The following is an 18,333-nucleotide window of genomic DNA, read 5'->3' as shown; positions in this document are numbered from 1 at the left end:
AGTGTTTTCTTTTCCAAAAGTGTCCTGAAATTGTGTTCCTTGGTTAATTTCTGAGTGTCAAACTTTTTAGGTTGATATTCGCTCTTTCTTTTATATATTGGTCTAATTTTGAATTTAACGACAGATAGATAGTGATCTGAATGTAAACTTGCACTCTTAGCAACTTTTACATTGAGTATCTCTGATGCAGACAGTCTGCTTATAGCAACATGGTCAAGTTGTTTCTCCCCACAGACTGGATTCGGGGATACCCATGTAGTTTGTTTTCTAGGGAGTTTTTTGAAATATGTAGACTTTAGAACTATGTCATGTTCTCTGCATAAACTAAGTCTTTCTCCATTTGTATTGGTTCTTTTATGTGCAGGGAATTTGCCTACTATGGATTGGTGGTGATGATCTTTGCCGATTTGAGCATTAAAGTCTCCCAACAATATTATTGTGTTTTTGGATGAAATCTGGTCTAAGGTGTTTGACAGTTCCTGCCAAAAAATTTCTGTTTGTTCTTTTTGTGTTCTGTTTTTCTCATTTGTTGGTGCATGTGAGTTTACAATGGTATACAGTTTGTTTACTGATTTGAAGGTTAATGTTGAAAGCCTTTCATTGACAGATTTAAATTCTACTATCAAGTTTAATATATTTTGGTTTACAATGAATCCTGTTCCAAATTGGGGTACATTCTTCATAATTCTTTTTCCTGGCTTCCCTTTGAATATTCTGAACCCCTCTGAATCAAATGAATGTTCATCAGTATACCTTGTTTCTTGGAGTGCAGTTATCATTATATTTTTCTGTTTTATAAAATTTATTAACGTTTTAAGTTTTCCTGTTTTTAGAAGTGAGTTTACGTTGAACGTTGCCAAGTAGTTAATATTTTTGTGTTTAATTTTATTTGTTGCTTGCTTAAGGCAGGTTTCAGGATGCTCCGACTCATCCTTCGCACATTGCTGTGGGCCCCCAGAATCCGAATGCCTACTTTTAATTTCCTTAGAAATTGGAGATTGGTTACTCCCTGGGGTAAAATCTCTTACAAGGTGCATATCCATTGTTGATTGTTTGTTGGGTTAGGGGAACAAGTCCTCTAAGGATTCTACTCGAGGTTATTAGCTCCGAGGAATGGTTTTCAGCCGCACCACTGGTGGACAGACGCTGACCACTCAGCTGCTTGTTTCGAGACAGACGCCAAGTGGATTTTTTTTTTTTTTTCTTTGGTTGCCTCTTCCGCTAGTTCCGCCGTACCGAGAGCTATTCCCTCTGCCTTCACTACCGTTGAGGTCTTCACTGTAGTTCTAGCAAGGAGCCCTTACAAGGTGTTATCACCCAGGCCAGGTGAACCTTGGTTTTTTAACGAGGTTGTTACTCCTCCCCCTCATCCTTCCTCACCTCTTGTACGGTGAGGCCCCGGGCTTGGGACCGGCGTAGCGTAGCGGAGTTTGCCTCTATTTTATATATATATAAACTTGTGTGCGAGTACACCCGTCCTTTTTTCCCCCTAAGGTAAGTCTTTCCACTCCCGGGATTGGAATGACTCGTTACCCTCTCCCTTAAAACCCACATCCTTTCGTCTTTCCCTCTCCTTCCCTCTTTCCTGATGATTTTTATATATATATATATATATATATATATATATATATATATATGACACACACACACACACACAAAGATGATGTGACTTACCAAACGAAAGCGCTGGCACGTCTATAGACACACAAACATACACACAAAATTCAAGCTTTCGCAACAAACTGTTGCCTCATCAGGAAAGAGGGAAGGAGAGGGAAACACACATATCCATCCACACATATACAGACACAAGCAGACATAGTTAAAGTTGGTATCTTCCTTTCCTTTAACCCTTCTGCTGGAAGGAGGAGCCACTGGCTCTGAAAGCTTGCATAAATAGATTTTTTTTCCTTCTGGCACCACTCAATAAGTAGATTTTTTATCTACACGATACACACAGATTGTCACTTTACTTAATTTCTTCTAACCAAGGCAACAGTTTGTTGCGAAAGCTTGAATTTTGTGTGTATGTTTGTGTTTGTTTGTGTGTCTATCGACGTGCCAGCGCTTTCGTTTGGTAAGTCACATCATCTTTGTTTTTAGATATATTTTTCCCACGTGGAATGTTTCTCTGGTCATCTCTGCCCAAACTCTTTGTCTTTAAATATGTCTGCTTGTGTCTGTATATGTGTGGATGGATATGTGTGTATGTGCGAGTGTATACCCGTCCTTTTTTCCCCCTAAGGTAATTCTTTCCGCTCCTGGGATTGGAATGACTCCTTACCCTCTCCCTTAAAACCCACATCCTTTCGTCTTTCCCTCTCCTTCCCTCTTTCCTGATGAGGCAACAGTTTGTTGCGAAAGCTTGAATTTTGTGTGTATGTTTGTGTTTCTTTGTGTGTCTATCGACGTGCCAGTGCTTTCATTTGGTAAGTCACATCATCTTTGTTAATAGAAGGAAACATTCCACGTGGGAAAAATTATATATAAAAACAGAGATGAGGTGACTTACCAAACAAAAGCGCTGGCAGGTCGATAGACACACAAACAAACACAAACGTACACACAAAATTCAAGCTTTCGCAACAAACTGTTGCCTCATTAGGAAAGAGGGAAGGAGAGGGGAAGACGAAAGGAAGTGGGTTTTAAGGGAGAGGCTAAGGAGTCATTCCAATCCCGGGAGCGGAAAGACTTACCTTAGGGGGAAAAAAGGACAGGTATACACTCGCACACACGCACATATCCATCCACACATACAGACACAAGCAGACATATTTAAAGACAAAGAGTTTGGGCAGAGATGTCAGTCGAGGCAGAAGTGTAGAGGCAAAGAAGTTGTTGAAAGACAGGTGAGGTATGAGTAGCGGCAACTTGAAATTAGCGGAGATTGAGGCCTGGCGGATGACGAGAAGAGAGGATATACTGAAGGGCAAGTTCCCATCTCCGGAGTTCGGATAGGTTGGTGTTAGTGGGAAGTATCCAGATAACCCAGATGGTGTAACACTGTGCCAAGATGTGCTGGCCGTGCACCAAGGCATGTTTAGCCACAGGGTGATCCTCATTACCAACAAACACTGTCTGCCTGTGTCCATTCATGCGAATGGACGGTTTGTTGCTGGTCATTCCCACATAGAATGCATCACAGTGTAGGCGGGTCAGTTGGTAAATCACGTGGGTGCTTTCACACGTAGCTCTGCCTTTGATCGTGTAAACCTTCCAGGTTACAGGACTGGAGTAGGTGGTGGTGGGAGGTTGCATGGGACAGGTTTTGCATCGGGGGCAGTTACAAGGATAGGAGCCAGAGGTTAGGGAAGGTGGTTTGGGGATTTCATAGGGATGAACTAACAAGTTACGAAGGTTAGGTGGACAGCGGAAAGACACTCTTGGCGGAGTGGGGAGGATTTCATGAAGGATGGATCTCATTTCAGGGCATGATTTGAGCAAGTCGTATCCCTGCTGGAGAGCCACATTCAGAGTCTGGTCCAGTCCCGGAAAGTATCCTGTCACAAGTGGGGCACTTTTGTGGTTCTTCTGTGGGGGATTCTGGGTTTGAGGGAATGAGGAAGTGGCTCTGGTTATTTGCTTCTGTACCAGGTCTGGAGGGTAGTTGCGGGATGCGAAAGCTGTTGTCAGGTTGTTGGTGTGTTTGCCACGTAGACCTAGGCTGTAGGGAAGGGACCGTTTGATGTGGAATGGGTGGCAGCTGTCATAATGGAGGTACTGTTGCTTGTTGGTGGGTTTGGTGTGGACGGACGTGTGAAGTTGGCCATTGGACAGGTGGAGGTCAACGTCAAGGAAAGTGGCATGGGATTTGGAGTAGGACCAGGTGAATCTGATGGAACCAAAGGAGTTGAGGTTGGAGAGGAAATACTGGAGTTCTTCTTCACTGTGAGTCCAGATCATGAAGATGTCATCAATAAATCTGTACCAAACTTTGGGTTGGCAGACTTGGGTAACCAAGAAGGCTTCCTGTAAGCGAGCCATGAATAGGTTGGCATACGAGGGGGCCATCCTGGTACCCATGGCTGTTCCCTTTAATTGTTGGTATGTCTGGCCTTAAAAGGTGAAGAAGTTGTGGGTCAGGATGAAGCTGGCTGAGGTAATGAGGAAAGAGGCTTTAGGTAGGGTGGCAGGTGATCGGCGTGAAAGGAAATGCTCCATCGCAGCGAGGCCCTGGACGTGCGGAATATTTGTGTATAAGGACGTGGCATCAATGGTTACAAGGATGGTTTCCTCTCCCACATCCACACCGGCTGTTCAGAGCATCCTCCTACAGGCCAACCGTAAATTAGAACAGCATGCCACCCTCCACCTCAAAAAACTATCCAATCTCCTGGTTTCCCACCTCCGGAAAGGCAACTCACTCACCCTTCACAACCTTTCCAGCAAACCTCAACCTCCTCTCATTGCACACAAACCCAGTCTCTCCCATCTACTCAATCTCCCACTTCCAGCTCCACTCCCTCCAAAACCTCAAAATTCCGATCAACACAATCTGGAACCACTACACCCTAATTCATTAGTTAACCTTTCCTCCAAACCTCTCTCCCAATCCGAAACCTCTGTCCTATCCAAAGGCCTCACCTTCAGCCCCACTCCCAGATTCAACCAAACAGCCCTCGTCAAAGATTTACTGTCCTACACTCGTACTCTCTGCTGTAAGTATCACTTTGCCACGAAGAAAAATGATCCTAATCCTACTCCTAATGATCCGACTCCCCATGACACCATCCAAATTGAACCCTGCCTGGAACAGTTCCGTCCTCCGTCACAGCGGGACCCACCTCCTCTTCCTCAAAATCACCCTCTCCAAACCTTCCAGGAATTTCTGACTTCCAGCCTTGCATCTCAATCCTTCTTAAAAAACCTTAATCCTACACCCAACATCACCACTGCTGAAGCCCAGGCTATCCGTGATCTGAAGGCTGACCGATCCATCGTCATTCTTCCGGGGACAAGGGTTCCACGACCGTGGTACTTGATCATCGGGAGTATGTGGCTGAGGGACTGCGTCAGCTTTCAGACAACACCACATACAAAGTTTGCCAAGGTAACCCCATTCCCGATGTCCAGGTGGAGCTTCAAGGAATCCTCAGAACCTTAGGCCCCCTGCAAAACCTTTCACCTGACTCCATCAACCTCCTGACCCCACAGACACCCCGCACCCCTACCTTCTACCTTCTTCCTAAAATCCACAAACCCAATCATCCCGGCCGCCCCATTGTAGCTGGTTACCAAGCCCCCACAGAACGTATCTCTGCCTACGTAGATCAACACCTTCAACCCATTACATGCAGTCTCCCATCCTTCATCAAAGACACCAACCACTTCCTTGAACGCTTGGAATCCTTACCCAATCTGTTACCCCCGGAAACCATCCTTGTAACCATTGATGCCACGTCCTTATACACAAATATTCCACACGTCCAGGGCCTCGCTGCGATGGAGCATTTCCTTTCATGCCGATCACCTGCCACCCTACCTAAAGCCTCTTTCCTCATTACCTTAGCCTGCTTCATCCTGACCCACAACTTCTTCACCTTTGAAGGCCAGACATACCAACAATTAAAGGGAACAGCCATGGGTACCAGGATGGCCCCCTCGTACGCCAACCTATTCATGGGTCGCTTAGAGGAAGCCTTCTTGGTTACCCAAGTCTGCCAACCCAAAGTTTGGTACAGATTTATTGATGACATCTTCATGATCTGGACTCACAGTGAAGAAGAACTCCAGAATTTCCTCTCCAACCTTAACTCCTTTGGTTCCATCAGATTCACCTGGTCCTACTCCAAATCCCATGCCACTTTCCTTGACGTTGACCTCCACCTGTCCAATGGCCAACTTCACACGTCCGTCCACACCAAACCCACCAACAAGCAACAGTACCTCCATTATGACAGCTGCCACCCATTCCACATCAAACGGTCCCTTCCCTACAGCCTAGGTCTACGTGGCAAACACACCAACAACCTGACAACAGCTTTCGCATCCCGCAACTACCCTCCCGACCTGGTACAGAAGCAAATAACCAGAGCCACTTCCTCATTCCCTCAAACCCAGAATCCCCCACAGAAGAACCACAAAAGTGCCCCACTTGTGACAGGATACTTTCCGGGACTGGACCAGACTCTGAATGTGGCTCTCCAGCAGGGATACGACTTCCTCAAATCCTGCCCTGAAATGAGATCCATCCTTCATGAAATCCTCCCCACTCCGCCAAGAGTGTCTTTCCGCCATCCACCTAACCTTCATAACCTGTTAGTTCATCCCTATGAAATCCCCAAACCACCTTCCCTACCCTCTGGCTCCTATCCTTGTAACCGCCCCCGATGCAAAACCTGTCCCATGCACCCTCCCACCACCACCTACTCCAGTCCTGTAACCCGGAAGGTGTACACAATCAAAGGCAGAGCTACGCGTGAAAGCACCCACGTGATTTACCAACTGACCCGCCTACACTGTGATGCATTCTACGTGGGAATGACCAGCAACAAACTGTCCATTCGCATGAATGGACACACGCAGACAGTGTTTGTTGGTAATGAGGATCACCCTGTGGCTAAACATGCCTTGGTGCACAACCAGCACATCTTGGCACAGTGTTACACCGTCCGGGTTATCTGGATTCTTCCCACCAACACCAACCTATCCGAACTCCGGAGATGGGAACTTGCCCTTCAGTATATCCTCTCTTCTCGTCATCCGCCAGGCCTCAGTCTCCGCTAATTTCTAGTTGCCGCCACTCATACCTCACCTGTCTTTCAACAACTTCTTTGCCTCTACACTTCTGCCTCGACTGACATCTCTGCCCAAACTCTTTGTCTTTAAATATGTCTGCTTGTGTCTGTATGTGTGGATGGATATGTGCGTGTGTGCGAGTGTATACCTGTCCTTTTTTCCCCCTAAGGTAAGTCTTTCTGCTCCCGGGATTGGAATGACTCCTTACCCTCTCCCTTAAAACCCACTTCCTTTCGTCTTCCCCTCTCCTTCCCTCTTTCCTAATGAGGCAACAGTTTGTTGCGAAAGCTTGAATTTTGTGTGTATGTTTGTGTTTGTTTGTGTGTCTATCGACCTGCCAGCGCTTTCGTTTGGTAAGTCACCTCATCTCTGTTTTTATATATAATTTTTCCCATGTGGAATGTTTCCTTCTATTATATATATACATATATGTGGCTCTTCCTCCCAGCAGAACAATGGAAAGGGAAGGAAGAGTGGTGGAGGGAAAGGAACTAAATAGTTTTAGGGAAAGTCATCCAGAACCTTGAATGAGAAGGAAAGACTCTTTCAAAAAGAAGAGCTGTAGTAAGGACAGTTTGGAGTGATACAAATGGTGGGAGTGGCAAAAAGGAGAAGCGGAGAGTGCAAAAAGATAGAAAAATGGAAGAAAAGCAAGCAAAAACAGGCAGTGGTTAACAAGAGGAAATGAGTGGGTGAGAGTTTCTCACCACAAAAGTTGTCTATATGATACAAAAAATTATTTGAAAAGAAAAAATCTGTAGGGAAAGTTGTGAAAGAGACAGAATTGTAAAAACTGGGCAAACAGAAAAAGAAAGTCTTTCTTTCTCATCCTGTCCGGTTTGTGTCCCCTGACCCAAAGTTCCGGGTGACTTTTCTGAATTCTACCCATTTTCTCACACCTCTGCAGTTCACTTCCCTTCACCCCTCTTCCTTTCCTTTAACCCTTCTGCTGGAAGGAGGAGCCATTGGCTCTGAAAGCTTGCATAAATAGATTTTTTTTTTCCTTCTGCCACCACTCAATAAGTAGATTTTTTATCTACACGATACACACAGATTGTCACTTTACTTAATTTCTTCTAACCAAGCTTTGTCACTCATTCTATCACTTGGATATATGTCTGATTGAAGCCTGCAAATCTATGCCAGTCCTAGGACTTTGTGGGATCTCCTTTCTCCAAATTTGTAACCCATCCTATTCCATGAATTTTGTCAAGAACAGCACAAAACAGGATTCCTACAGCAAGTCAACCACTGTACTCTCCCGCTTTTGTTCCATCAGCTGCAGATTACTAAACTCTGATCATGGCCGACATGAGTGGGCACAAAATTGACTCCCTATTACTTTCGAATAAAGGACTTTCATCGCTGCAAGACATTTACCATTGATTTCGCTACTTCCTGTCAATTTCAGTTTTCTGCTTACTTAATCCTTGGACATAAATTGACCTGACGAATAGAAAACATAACATCATGTTGAGCTATCAACAACAAACTTAGTGCCAAAGGGTTTGATGAATTTGGATTGTGTAGCACCTTCCATTTTCACCTTCAAAATTTATCTTCTCCAGACGATTCCAGCTCTTTAGGTTTCCAACATATTTGTATAGGGCTGAAAATGTAGCATTTATTTTGAGCAAAAGTCACATTTCTTTCTTTGTAAATGATTAGACATAGAAATTTAAAAGGTTGTCACACTACATGCCTGAAGACAAAGTTGTAATGGTTTGAAATAAATTTCCGTTCATTAGGGAGCTTTTTGACTGGAATGTTTGCTTTTGCAAAAAATTCAGTATGTTATTTTCTGAAATGATTGTTGCTTGTTTTCCTTTTTTGTCTCTCTTTAAGCTTTGAACTAATGACTGTATCTATTGAGAAGCAGCAGCATTTTGCGACTGGTGAATTGAATGCTTTTCTGATTTAAGGTGTTTCACTGTAGCCATATCTACACTACTCAAGGTTAAATCTAACTTTGGCTCAGAAGGGGGTAAATTATGCTGCCACAAAAGTCTGTGGTCACTTACCTAATAGCATCGAAAGTCTGACAGATAGCCATATAGCATTTAAAAGGAAATTAAAAGAATTTCTGAATGGCAACTCCTCCTGCTCACTAGGTGGATTTTTGGATATAGTAAGTGAGTAATTTCCCCATCCCTCAACCAAAAAAAAAAAATAAAAAATTTGTCATGTAATATTTTGTGTAATGTAATATCTTGTACAGACAGCTTTTATTAACCTGACTCGTTCCACATCATTATGAAGTGTCCTATTCATGATCTATGGAACAAGTACTAATCTAAAAAAAATCTGCAGAATATTAATTTCGTCTTTTTGTGGGCATTCATCACCATACAACCCACACTTGACAATGTTACGGATAGAACCGACAAGGTATTTAGCTTAGAAGTAGACTGAAAAACAACTATTTGCATATCGGGAAGAATTTTGGTGCAGTTGAAATACAAAAGGCGTTCAAAAAGTTTTCACAGTTGTCTCTAATTTTTTCATTTTTTGCAGGAGGAGAACGAAATTTTTTATGAACATACTTGGAACATTGAGCTGTACATTAAGCTTATTTAGTGTAGCCTCCACCAGCTATGATGCATCTGGCCCAACGTTCTTTCCATGATGTAAATGCACTTTGGTAAAATTCTGGGGATTGATTTTTACATCATCACTTTACAAAGGAAATAAGGTCTTTCTCACCAGCAAATGTTTTACTGTGCAGGTGGGCCTTCAGACGACCAGAGAGGTAAAAATCAGACGGAGCCAAGTCCGGACTGTAGGGAGGATGAAGAACAATTTTCTCCTGTCATAAGGGGTGAATGGGTTTGGCAGTTCCATGGTGTAGTCTTATGAACTGCACAGATTTTTCTGTACCCTAGTGACTGTGCAGTGATACCACACTACCCAATGACAAACGAGTCATTTCAGCAGGCTTTTGTGACACATTTGTCGTTCTGGATGATTTGATCAATGGCCTTCTTATTCACATCACTCACTGACGTCGATGGTCTACCGCATCATGGATTGTCCAGTAGAGAGAAATCACCTTCTTTAAACCTCTGCAACCACCGCTGGATGCTGCTGTGATCCACTGTGTCCTCCACATAAACAGGGAGCAACTTTCTGTGAATCGATGTGGCAGAGTCATTGCCGGTCTTGAAGAGGAACTCCATCACTGACCATTGCTGCAACCTGACATCTACTTCAAGATCCATTATGGCTCACCTCTAAATAAAAGAAAATACTATTATATACCAACTTATAGCTAAATGTTCCAAGTATGTTCACAAAAAATTTCATTCTCCTCCTGCACAAAATAAAAAAATTAGAGACAGCTGTGCAAAACTTTTTGAACGCCCTTGTACTTTGAAAGGATTTGTTTTTCAATTGTTACATTGCCAAGTGCGGGCACTATAAACTGGCAGCCACCTGTGAGGCTAAACAAATTGCAGTTATGACCCCCAGAGGGAAAAGGAGTGGTATAGGGGAAATAAGCAGTGGCAGGACAACAGCCTACACTCGTCTTCTGTATTTCTGCAGGAGCATAACTGACACGTGGTCACCAGGACCACCGATTCCTTCTGGTATTGTGAGGTTCCTACTCAAACTCCATAATGGATCAGGATTAGTCTCTCCACTCAGTTCAAAATACAAAATGAACAACAAGCAACACACAACAAACGTCATCTGATAACAGTTATCGTGCAATTACTTGCTGAGGTCTGCAGTGTCGTAAACGAGGTAGTTCAGACGCAACCTCTACAGCTATTCAATGCAATCACAGTTCAAAACATCTGCTCCCTAAAACTGCAACATTAAATCTATTCACATTATGCCAATTTTTTAACTGTAGTCGGCGAACAAACATACGTGTTTCTTTGTTCTAAGGTGCTAGATCTCACAGCTTAGTACTACACTGCATTATGTGGCAAGTGTTTTACACAGACCATTCCACTGCTCACAGTTGGCATGGCACCAGAGCATTGAGTGCACACATGTGTCATTGCATTTATGCATTCTTTTTGTTTTGCAAACACATTCTTATACACATTACCTTTTCAAACCGGACTTCACCAGGCAGTGCACAATACCAGTAACCAAAAACTTGTTACGTTTTAATATTTAAATGCAGAAAATAAAGCTATTTCAAGTTATCTCTGATAAAGTAGTTCATCTGGATACATTTTGCTATAAAATAGCATCTATTGGATAAATTCACATTTTTGCATCTTGAGGCAGAATTCACATATATATTCAGATTTATCACAAAATGTGAATTTTTCAGGTCCTTATGTATTGGAAATGATCCACCCACACTTGATCCAATGGTTTCAGTATGTCGTGTGAGAAAAATGTGAGTTGGGTTTCACACGATCCATGGTTTTGGAATCCATGCTGTTTGACATGGAGGAGGTCATTCTGTTGAAAATACCACATCTTGTTTGAGCTCAGATTATGTTCTAAGATTCTACAGCCCGTCAGTATTAGGGATACTGGACAATAGTTTTGTGGATCACTTCTGCTACCCTTCTCGTAAACAGGTGTGATCTGTGATTTCTACTAACTATTGGGCACAATTTTTTGTTTGAGGGCTCCACAATAGATTGTAGTTGGAAAAGGGGCTAACTCAGCTACAAGTTCAGTATGGAATCTGACAGGGATTCCATTGTGTCCTAGAGTTTCATTCAGTTTTAATGATTTCAGCTGCTGACACTAACATAAAGTTCACTCATCGTTTCAGTAGTGCGGGAATTAATTTGGGCCAGTTCTCCTGGGATTTCCTGTGTAAAGGAATATTTGATAATGAGGTTAAGCATATCAGTTTTTGCTTTGCTACTCTCAATTTCAGTTCCTGTCACATTTGTGACTGTGCAGAAACTAAATTTGATGCCACTAACAGACTTCACAGACAACCAGAAGTTCTTTGGGCTTTGTAAAAGATCATTTGACAACATTCTGCTGTAGCTATCATTGAAGGCTTCACACACTGCTCCCTTGGAAGCCAAATGTGTTTCATTCAGCATGTCTGTATCTGTAGGCCCTATGTTCCCCCACCCCCACCTGTTATGCAGTATTCTGTTTCTTTAGAAGTTTCTTTGCCATGACTGTAGACTGTGGATGGACCCTCACGTTATGAATTGTTCTACAATGTACATATCCAGTGTATAGTCAATGATTTTTTTAAATGTGAGCCATAATTCCTTTACATGATCCTGTCCTGTGTTGAAAGTTGAAAGTTCTTCGCTGTGACAGTACTGCTGTCTTCTCTAGTGTACTGAATGTTGTACATCTTTGTATATTGGTGATCATTTCTGCACCAACCATGTCTGACGTTGACATCCTCAAAGGGGTCAGTCCTATTTATTGCCATTAGAACCAATATATACTGATGTCCATCATGAGTGGGGTTCTGAACTATATGTTCTAGTTAGTTTTCTGAGAAGACATAGTAGTTTCTCACAGAAAGTCATGTCATGCTCACTACTAACAAGACTGTAATTTTCCCAATTTATTATTGGATGATTAAAGTCTTCACTGATGATTACTGTATAATTGGGGAACTTAGGTACAAGTGAACTGAGGTTTTCTCTAAATTTTTCAGTTACATCAGGAGGTGAATCTTGTGAGTGATTGGATCCAATACTGTTTTATGTTCACTCCTGATACTAAGTCTTCCCCAAACAATCTCACGTGTAGCATCAATTTCTACCTTGGTGAATTTGAGTGTCTTGTCTACTGCGACAAATACACCAACTCTATTTCCTGTTGGCCCGTCTTTTAGATATACACTGAAAAATTTTTGACAAAAATCTTACTGCTATCAACTTCAGGTTTCAGCTAGCTTTCTGTATCTAGTATTCACTGCTTTTCAGGAGCACTTCAAACCCTGGCACTTGACTGTGTTTTGGCAGTTAACTACTAGGATTTTAACAGTGTCTCATGTAAGGGCCATTCTTTTGAACGTTAGACTTATACTTCCGGGCCATTCCATGCCAAGTGGTCTAATTTTGGGAGGAGTTCCCACATGACCATCATGGATTCTGCTGATATTTTTTGTGAGCATTCAAACATGTTTCCAATAAACATTGGTAAAGGTTCATGATCACTAGTTCAATGCTTCCAGGGATTTGTCTGACCCCATAGTGCAGCTATCAACAGTTTTGGCAACTTTGAGGCACTTCATCTCTGGTGATATTTTCTTGAAAGAAAGTAAACTAGGCCATTGTGGACAACTCCCTACACTTTCTTAAGTTACATAATAAAAAAGATTTCCTGATCAATTCTTATATGCATAATTTGAAGCAAAGTTGACTGAAAAAATTGATAAAGAAAATGTAAAGTTGAGCTTCTTATACCTCTGGAAATAATTACGGGATGAACCTGAAACAAAAACTTGCCAAATTAAGATGTTAGCAAAAATGGTTATTTTTGGCTCACTTTCATAAAAAAGTCTTTTGCAAACTCCTTTAAACCATTTTCATTAGAAGGGTGATGATTTAAACAACAATGTGATCATGCAAGATCCTAAAAAATGAAACAGTGTGGAAGTGCTTTGAAAACAGATCTATATTCCAGGGGTACTCAAATCTGACATCTTTAATTATTTTGTACAATAGTTTAGTACTCTCTGGGGAATGTAATATCAGAAGTCCTGATGACTAGAAACTGAAATAAAGTCTGAATATCTCGAAAAACTTCAAAAAAGGGATGTCTCTTGTCACAGCTCATGACATGGTTGTAATTTTTCTGCTGTAACTACAATATCAAACTGGCTATAAACTTCCCAATTTAACTGTGCATTTCCCAGGCAGTGGAAATCACAGTAGTAAAATTGTTGCATAACAGCTGTAGCATACATCATATAAATAGCCTTCAGGTTTTACACCATTGTAACATTGTGTGAATTTTGGTGAAGTGCTGCTTTTTATTATGTAATGCTCTTGATGTGCTAATTTAATTCCGGTTTGAGGTATAGCATATTTTATGTTAGCGTAGTTTGCAGTTTGTGGAACATTTGTGAAAAATTGTATGAATGTTGCTGTGGTCCATGGTGGCTTAACCACTGCTGCTTTTAAAGTGATGAAACCTGATTCGCTATTGCCATAGGGGCCATGCACAATACCAATGCAGCAGTAGCCATGGGTGGATTTCTTTACCACAAGTTCCCAACTGTGATAAGGGTTTCTTTACATGGGAGCCCAGACTAATGATACTTAATAAGTGTCTGTCAAACCCCAAAGCTTGAAGAGGTCCCTTTTAGGATCCTAAGCCTATGTTTACTTCAAGCTACATGAATTTTTGACAGATTTCATTAATTTGCTGCAGAATGTCATGAGGAAATGGGAGTGTTTGGGAAGAAATGTTGATAAGACAGAACCCAAAAAATTAAACTTTTCAAATGTGATTGCCTCAAATTATTTGAGCCACAAAAAAGAAATAACTGTTCTTTTCGTTGTATTCCTTATTCCACTTCATTTTTTATAAAAAGAATTTTGTAGAGCTGAGTGCTGTAGAGATGTCTAAAAAATGAAAGACTACTTATTTGCTGTTTTTCTGACTCACATTCATTTCCTAGTCACAAGGAGTTTTGATATTATCTTCAACAGAGAGTATTAAAGAAATGTTGAACATAATAAAAGATGTCAGATTTGGGTACCTGCGGAATATGGGCCCATTTTCAATGCACCTCCACCTTATCAGTTTTTAGGACCGTGTATGCTCACATTGCAAAACCAAATATAGTTTTTAGGTGGTTTAGAACATGGGCTTTCTAATGAAAATGGTTTAAAAGAGTTTGCAGAAGACTTTTTTTTTTTTTTTTTTTTGTAAAAGTGGGTTAAAAATAGCCATTTTTGGCAAAATCATCATCTTTGCCCTCAGCTTGTAAAGTATTGGAAAGTGGTAGGAGAGTAACATTTTAAATTCTAACACCTTGTGTTTGTAAATTATTAGATGCTGTGTCTCAAGTTCATCCCACAATTACTTCCATAGACATAAAAAGCTGAACTACACATTTTCTTTGTGTGTCTATTTTTTTCAGCAGTCTTTGTTTCAAATTATCCATACGAAAATGGTTCAGGAAATCTTTTATTATTATCTCACTTAAGAGAGCACAAAAAGGTGTACAAGATTGCTTGGTTTTTTATCTTTCAAGAAAATGTATTGTCACGAAGTTGCAAAAAGATCACATTATTATTGAGAGAGATGTGAGCTTGGATCAAGTAACTGGAAATGATAGTTTCAGCACAAGTGAAGGTTTGCCAGATAATAAAAAGAATATTTAATTATCTTGGAAGCTGTTGCTTGAATGGTAGTGCAGTTCAGCTGGTGAAAATAATGGCAACATTACTGAAAGGATATGTAGATGTCTTTTGAGCTCAGAATAGTAGTTCTTTCACTGGCCCAGAAAGGAGCCACAAGAGAGAACTTGTTCCACAGATAAGGCTATTTTCTACAAAGAAAACAAAATTGTCACATGACGTACCTATGGCAGAAGAAAACCATTTGGTGTCATCACTTCGCCATCCGCTTGTCTCGTACAAATTTATTCACTTGGCTCCGGCAGTGTTAATTAGGATTATTTGGCTTGTCGCCAGCTGCTTGTCACCTTTCCATTGATGACAAGCTTCAAACACATTGACTATTGCGCACTTTAATTTTTCCAGAAATCCTCTGTTTTGCTGTATTGTTCCACAAACTCGAATTTTCTTTTCAAATAACTTCTCTGCAAGTTCTACACTGTTACAATAATTATCCATGGACAGTTGGTGATGCTTTCCTTAAGAAGGTGTCAGTAGTTCCATCACTGCCGGCCGGTGTGGCCGAGTTGTTCTCGGTGCTTCAGTCTGGAACCGTGCGACCACTATGGTCGCAGGTTCGAATCCTGCCTCGGGCATGGATGTGTGAGATCTGCTTACGTTAGTTAGGTTTAAGTAGTTCTAAGTTCTAGGGGACTGATGACCTTAGGTGTTAAGTCCCATAGTGCTCAGAGCCATTTTAGTTCCATCACTGTTTCTGCTAAAGGCGGTCCAGCACCGGAATATATCTTGAATGAGGAAATGTATCCCATACTCAAATCACACAGCATCCGAATGAGTATGTCATATTTCGTAATTTTCGACAGATTGTAAACTTTAACTGTCAATGCCACAGTATCATTCCTTCATCAACTGAGATGTTTTTACTTAGATTAAATGTTTCTTTAAAGTTTTTGGAAGAATAATCAATTATGAATTGCACTTTGAATAGCTGGTTGGCATTATCCGGTTTATTGTTGTTGTCAGAAAAATGTAAAAATTATAATATTTGTCTGAATTGGTTGCGGGACATCATTATATATATATATATATAATTTTTTTTTTTTTTTACACTTCTCATAAGGATAGCAAGCCCAAACAATTTTCTAAGTTTGGGTCCCGCAACAGTGACAAATTTGGCCCTTTTTTTTTATCCAGTTTCCTTCTATTGCAATTTTGACTTTGGTACTTGTTGCTTTCATTGTTAATATATTCAAATAGATCATTCCCAATTTATAATTCTACGATATCCTCAATGTTCCGTGTATCTTTAAAAAATATGTTTGGACCCAGAAAGCTTTCAAATTTATTATTGGTCCTCGGTTAATCAAAGTCTGACCACTGTGCACTATCTTCTTTGTCTGATTGATCCAAATCAGTTGGCAACCGTAGTGTTCACTGAATTCTTCTTGGACATATTTCACTATCTTCCAACAATTCTGCTTCACTTTCATTTTTTTAATGTCCAGTGTCTTCTTCTCAACCAACCGAGTCGTCTGGAACATCAGACAGAACGTCCGCACATTCATCGTAAATAATGGTATCGTCTCTTTTATCTGCCATGATGAAAGGGCACAAGTACTTATAAAAACAGAAAACTTGTTGATGTGTGTAACTTATTGTTATTTAAACAAAACATCAACAGAATGCAAAAGATACTAAACTGCTGTCGTCTGCCACTGGATGATACTATACACACGGCACCACTTTGGTGTCGCCGACCGTTGACTGCTATTTCACGCTCGACACCATTGTGGTATCCCTGGACAGCAGAGTGTTCAGAACACTTCAGGATGTGGGTTTGTACCACTAATTTACAATCAGTGGGTAGTAATATTAAAATACATAAAATGTTCATGCTTTCAGCTCTATATCAAGTAGGTCTATGCCAGTATATATGTACAATGTCAGTTCAGTACCTATCTGTATTATCTGAACTCCAACTTGAAATTATTTTCAGGGCCCAACGACACTGATGGAATTACTGTGGTGGAAGATGGCACTGAATTATGGCAGGAAGACCTGGAACAACACAGATTACCTGGTATGTGATGGCTAAATTCCTTTTAGTACACTCCATTTCGTTTGATTTATCTTTCACTTCATGTGCATACACTGCTGCTTTTTTATTCCAGTGTACATTGTCTGCATCCTGATTTAAAATTTATTTTCAGGACCTGTCATTGTGGCTGTGGAGCATAATAGTGCCATGCCATGGCAACAGGACCAGCAGCACTTCACACGAGGTATGAGGTGGTAAATTCCAGGTAGTGCACCACATGGCAGTGAATTTGATTCATCTCTAAATCCATGCATGCACAATTTTATTTTCTGTTCCAATGTACTATGTTTCCGAACTGATTTAAAATCTATTTGCAGGTGTCAGCACTAAGCAAGGTGTTGCTGTGGAGCATAGTTATGCTATGCCATGGCACTTAGCATAGTGATACAGCACATGAGTGTAACAGCTTCAGCAGTGCTGGGTAGTATCAACTCCACTTGATGGTATGGGATCAGAAATAAACATGTCAGGGAAACCCTTCTGACAGTTTTATCCCAGATGTGTGGGTTCACTGTTCGGACGCAGGAGCAAATCTAGTCATGGTCAGGTTGGAACCATTTGATATATATCTCTTGAATACCTTAAAATCACCTTTCGTGGCTACATCCAGCAGGTGCAGAGTTGGCATCAAATTCATTGTTCTTGGCAATTGTTCCAGGCTATCGGCACGAGCTGCGTCAGTTGCCGGCTACACTGCGAGGATGGTGTCGCGGCAGCAAATGACGGAAGCAGTGGCATTCGGTCACTGATTCACTTCCTTTTTCTGGCTGGGTGGCCAGTTCTTAGTATATAATATGTTACTTCTTTGTTCCATCATACTGTATCTGCATTACAGATTAAAATGTATTTTCTGGGCTCAACAGTAATCAAGAGTAGTCCTGTGAAGAAGTGCAATCCCATGCAGTGGGAGCCACAACTGTATCGCAGCACACCAGGTGTGTGATAGAAGATCACTTGGTAGTACATGAAATTACTCTGTTTTGTGATACTACCATAAGTTTGTCACTACTAACTCGAGATTCCAGATTAGGTTAAAAGCACAGTGTTGCTTTCCGGTACCTCCCTTATGTGGCTGACAAGGGGACCCTCCATACTGAAAATCATGGATTTTGATGCGCTTCAAATATGTTGCAGAGGCACTTATGCTGAGTGCCTGGCTATCTGGTTGATTAGCAACGGTCCTTGGTTTTTCAGAAAATCGATTTTGAAGTTCATTGCATGATTTGTACATCC

At 41.2% G+C, this 18,333-nt stretch overlaps 1 protein-coding gene across 3 annotated transcripts in view; it reads left to right on the top strand.

The window, feature by feature from the left end:
• The window catches only part of LOC126412638 (uncharacterized), a 96,030-nt gene that overhangs the window by 75,096 nt on the left and 2,601 nt on the right, over positions 1-18,333 (top strand). For 2 of the 3 annotated variants that reach the window (XM_050082318.1, XM_050082317.1), the window contains exons 9-12: positions 16,999-17,082; positions 17,213-17,284; positions 17,418-17,647; positions 17,759-18,035. In XM_050082318.1, coding sequence (XP_049938275.1) covers positions 16,999-17,082; positions 17,213-17,284; positions 17,418-17,482 — 221 coding nt within the window. In that variant the 3' untranslated portion in view covers positions 17,483-17,647; positions 17,759-18,035. Of the gene's footprint in view, positions 1-16,998; positions 17,083-17,212; positions 17,306-17,417; positions 17,648-17,758; positions 18,036-18,333 lie in introns of all 3 variants that reach the window. The other variant, XM_050082319.1, reaches the window with a different exon arrangement.

This window comes from Schistocerca serialis, chromosome 7 (assembly GCF_023864345.2).
Source record: "Schistocerca serialis cubense isolate TAMUIC-IGC-003099 chromosome 7, iqSchSeri2.2, whole genome shotgun sequence".
Lineage (NCBI taxonomy): Eukaryota > Metazoa > Arthropoda > Insecta > Orthoptera > Acrididae > Schistocerca > Schistocerca serialis.
This window is presented reverse-complemented; position numbering and strand designations above follow the sequence as displayed.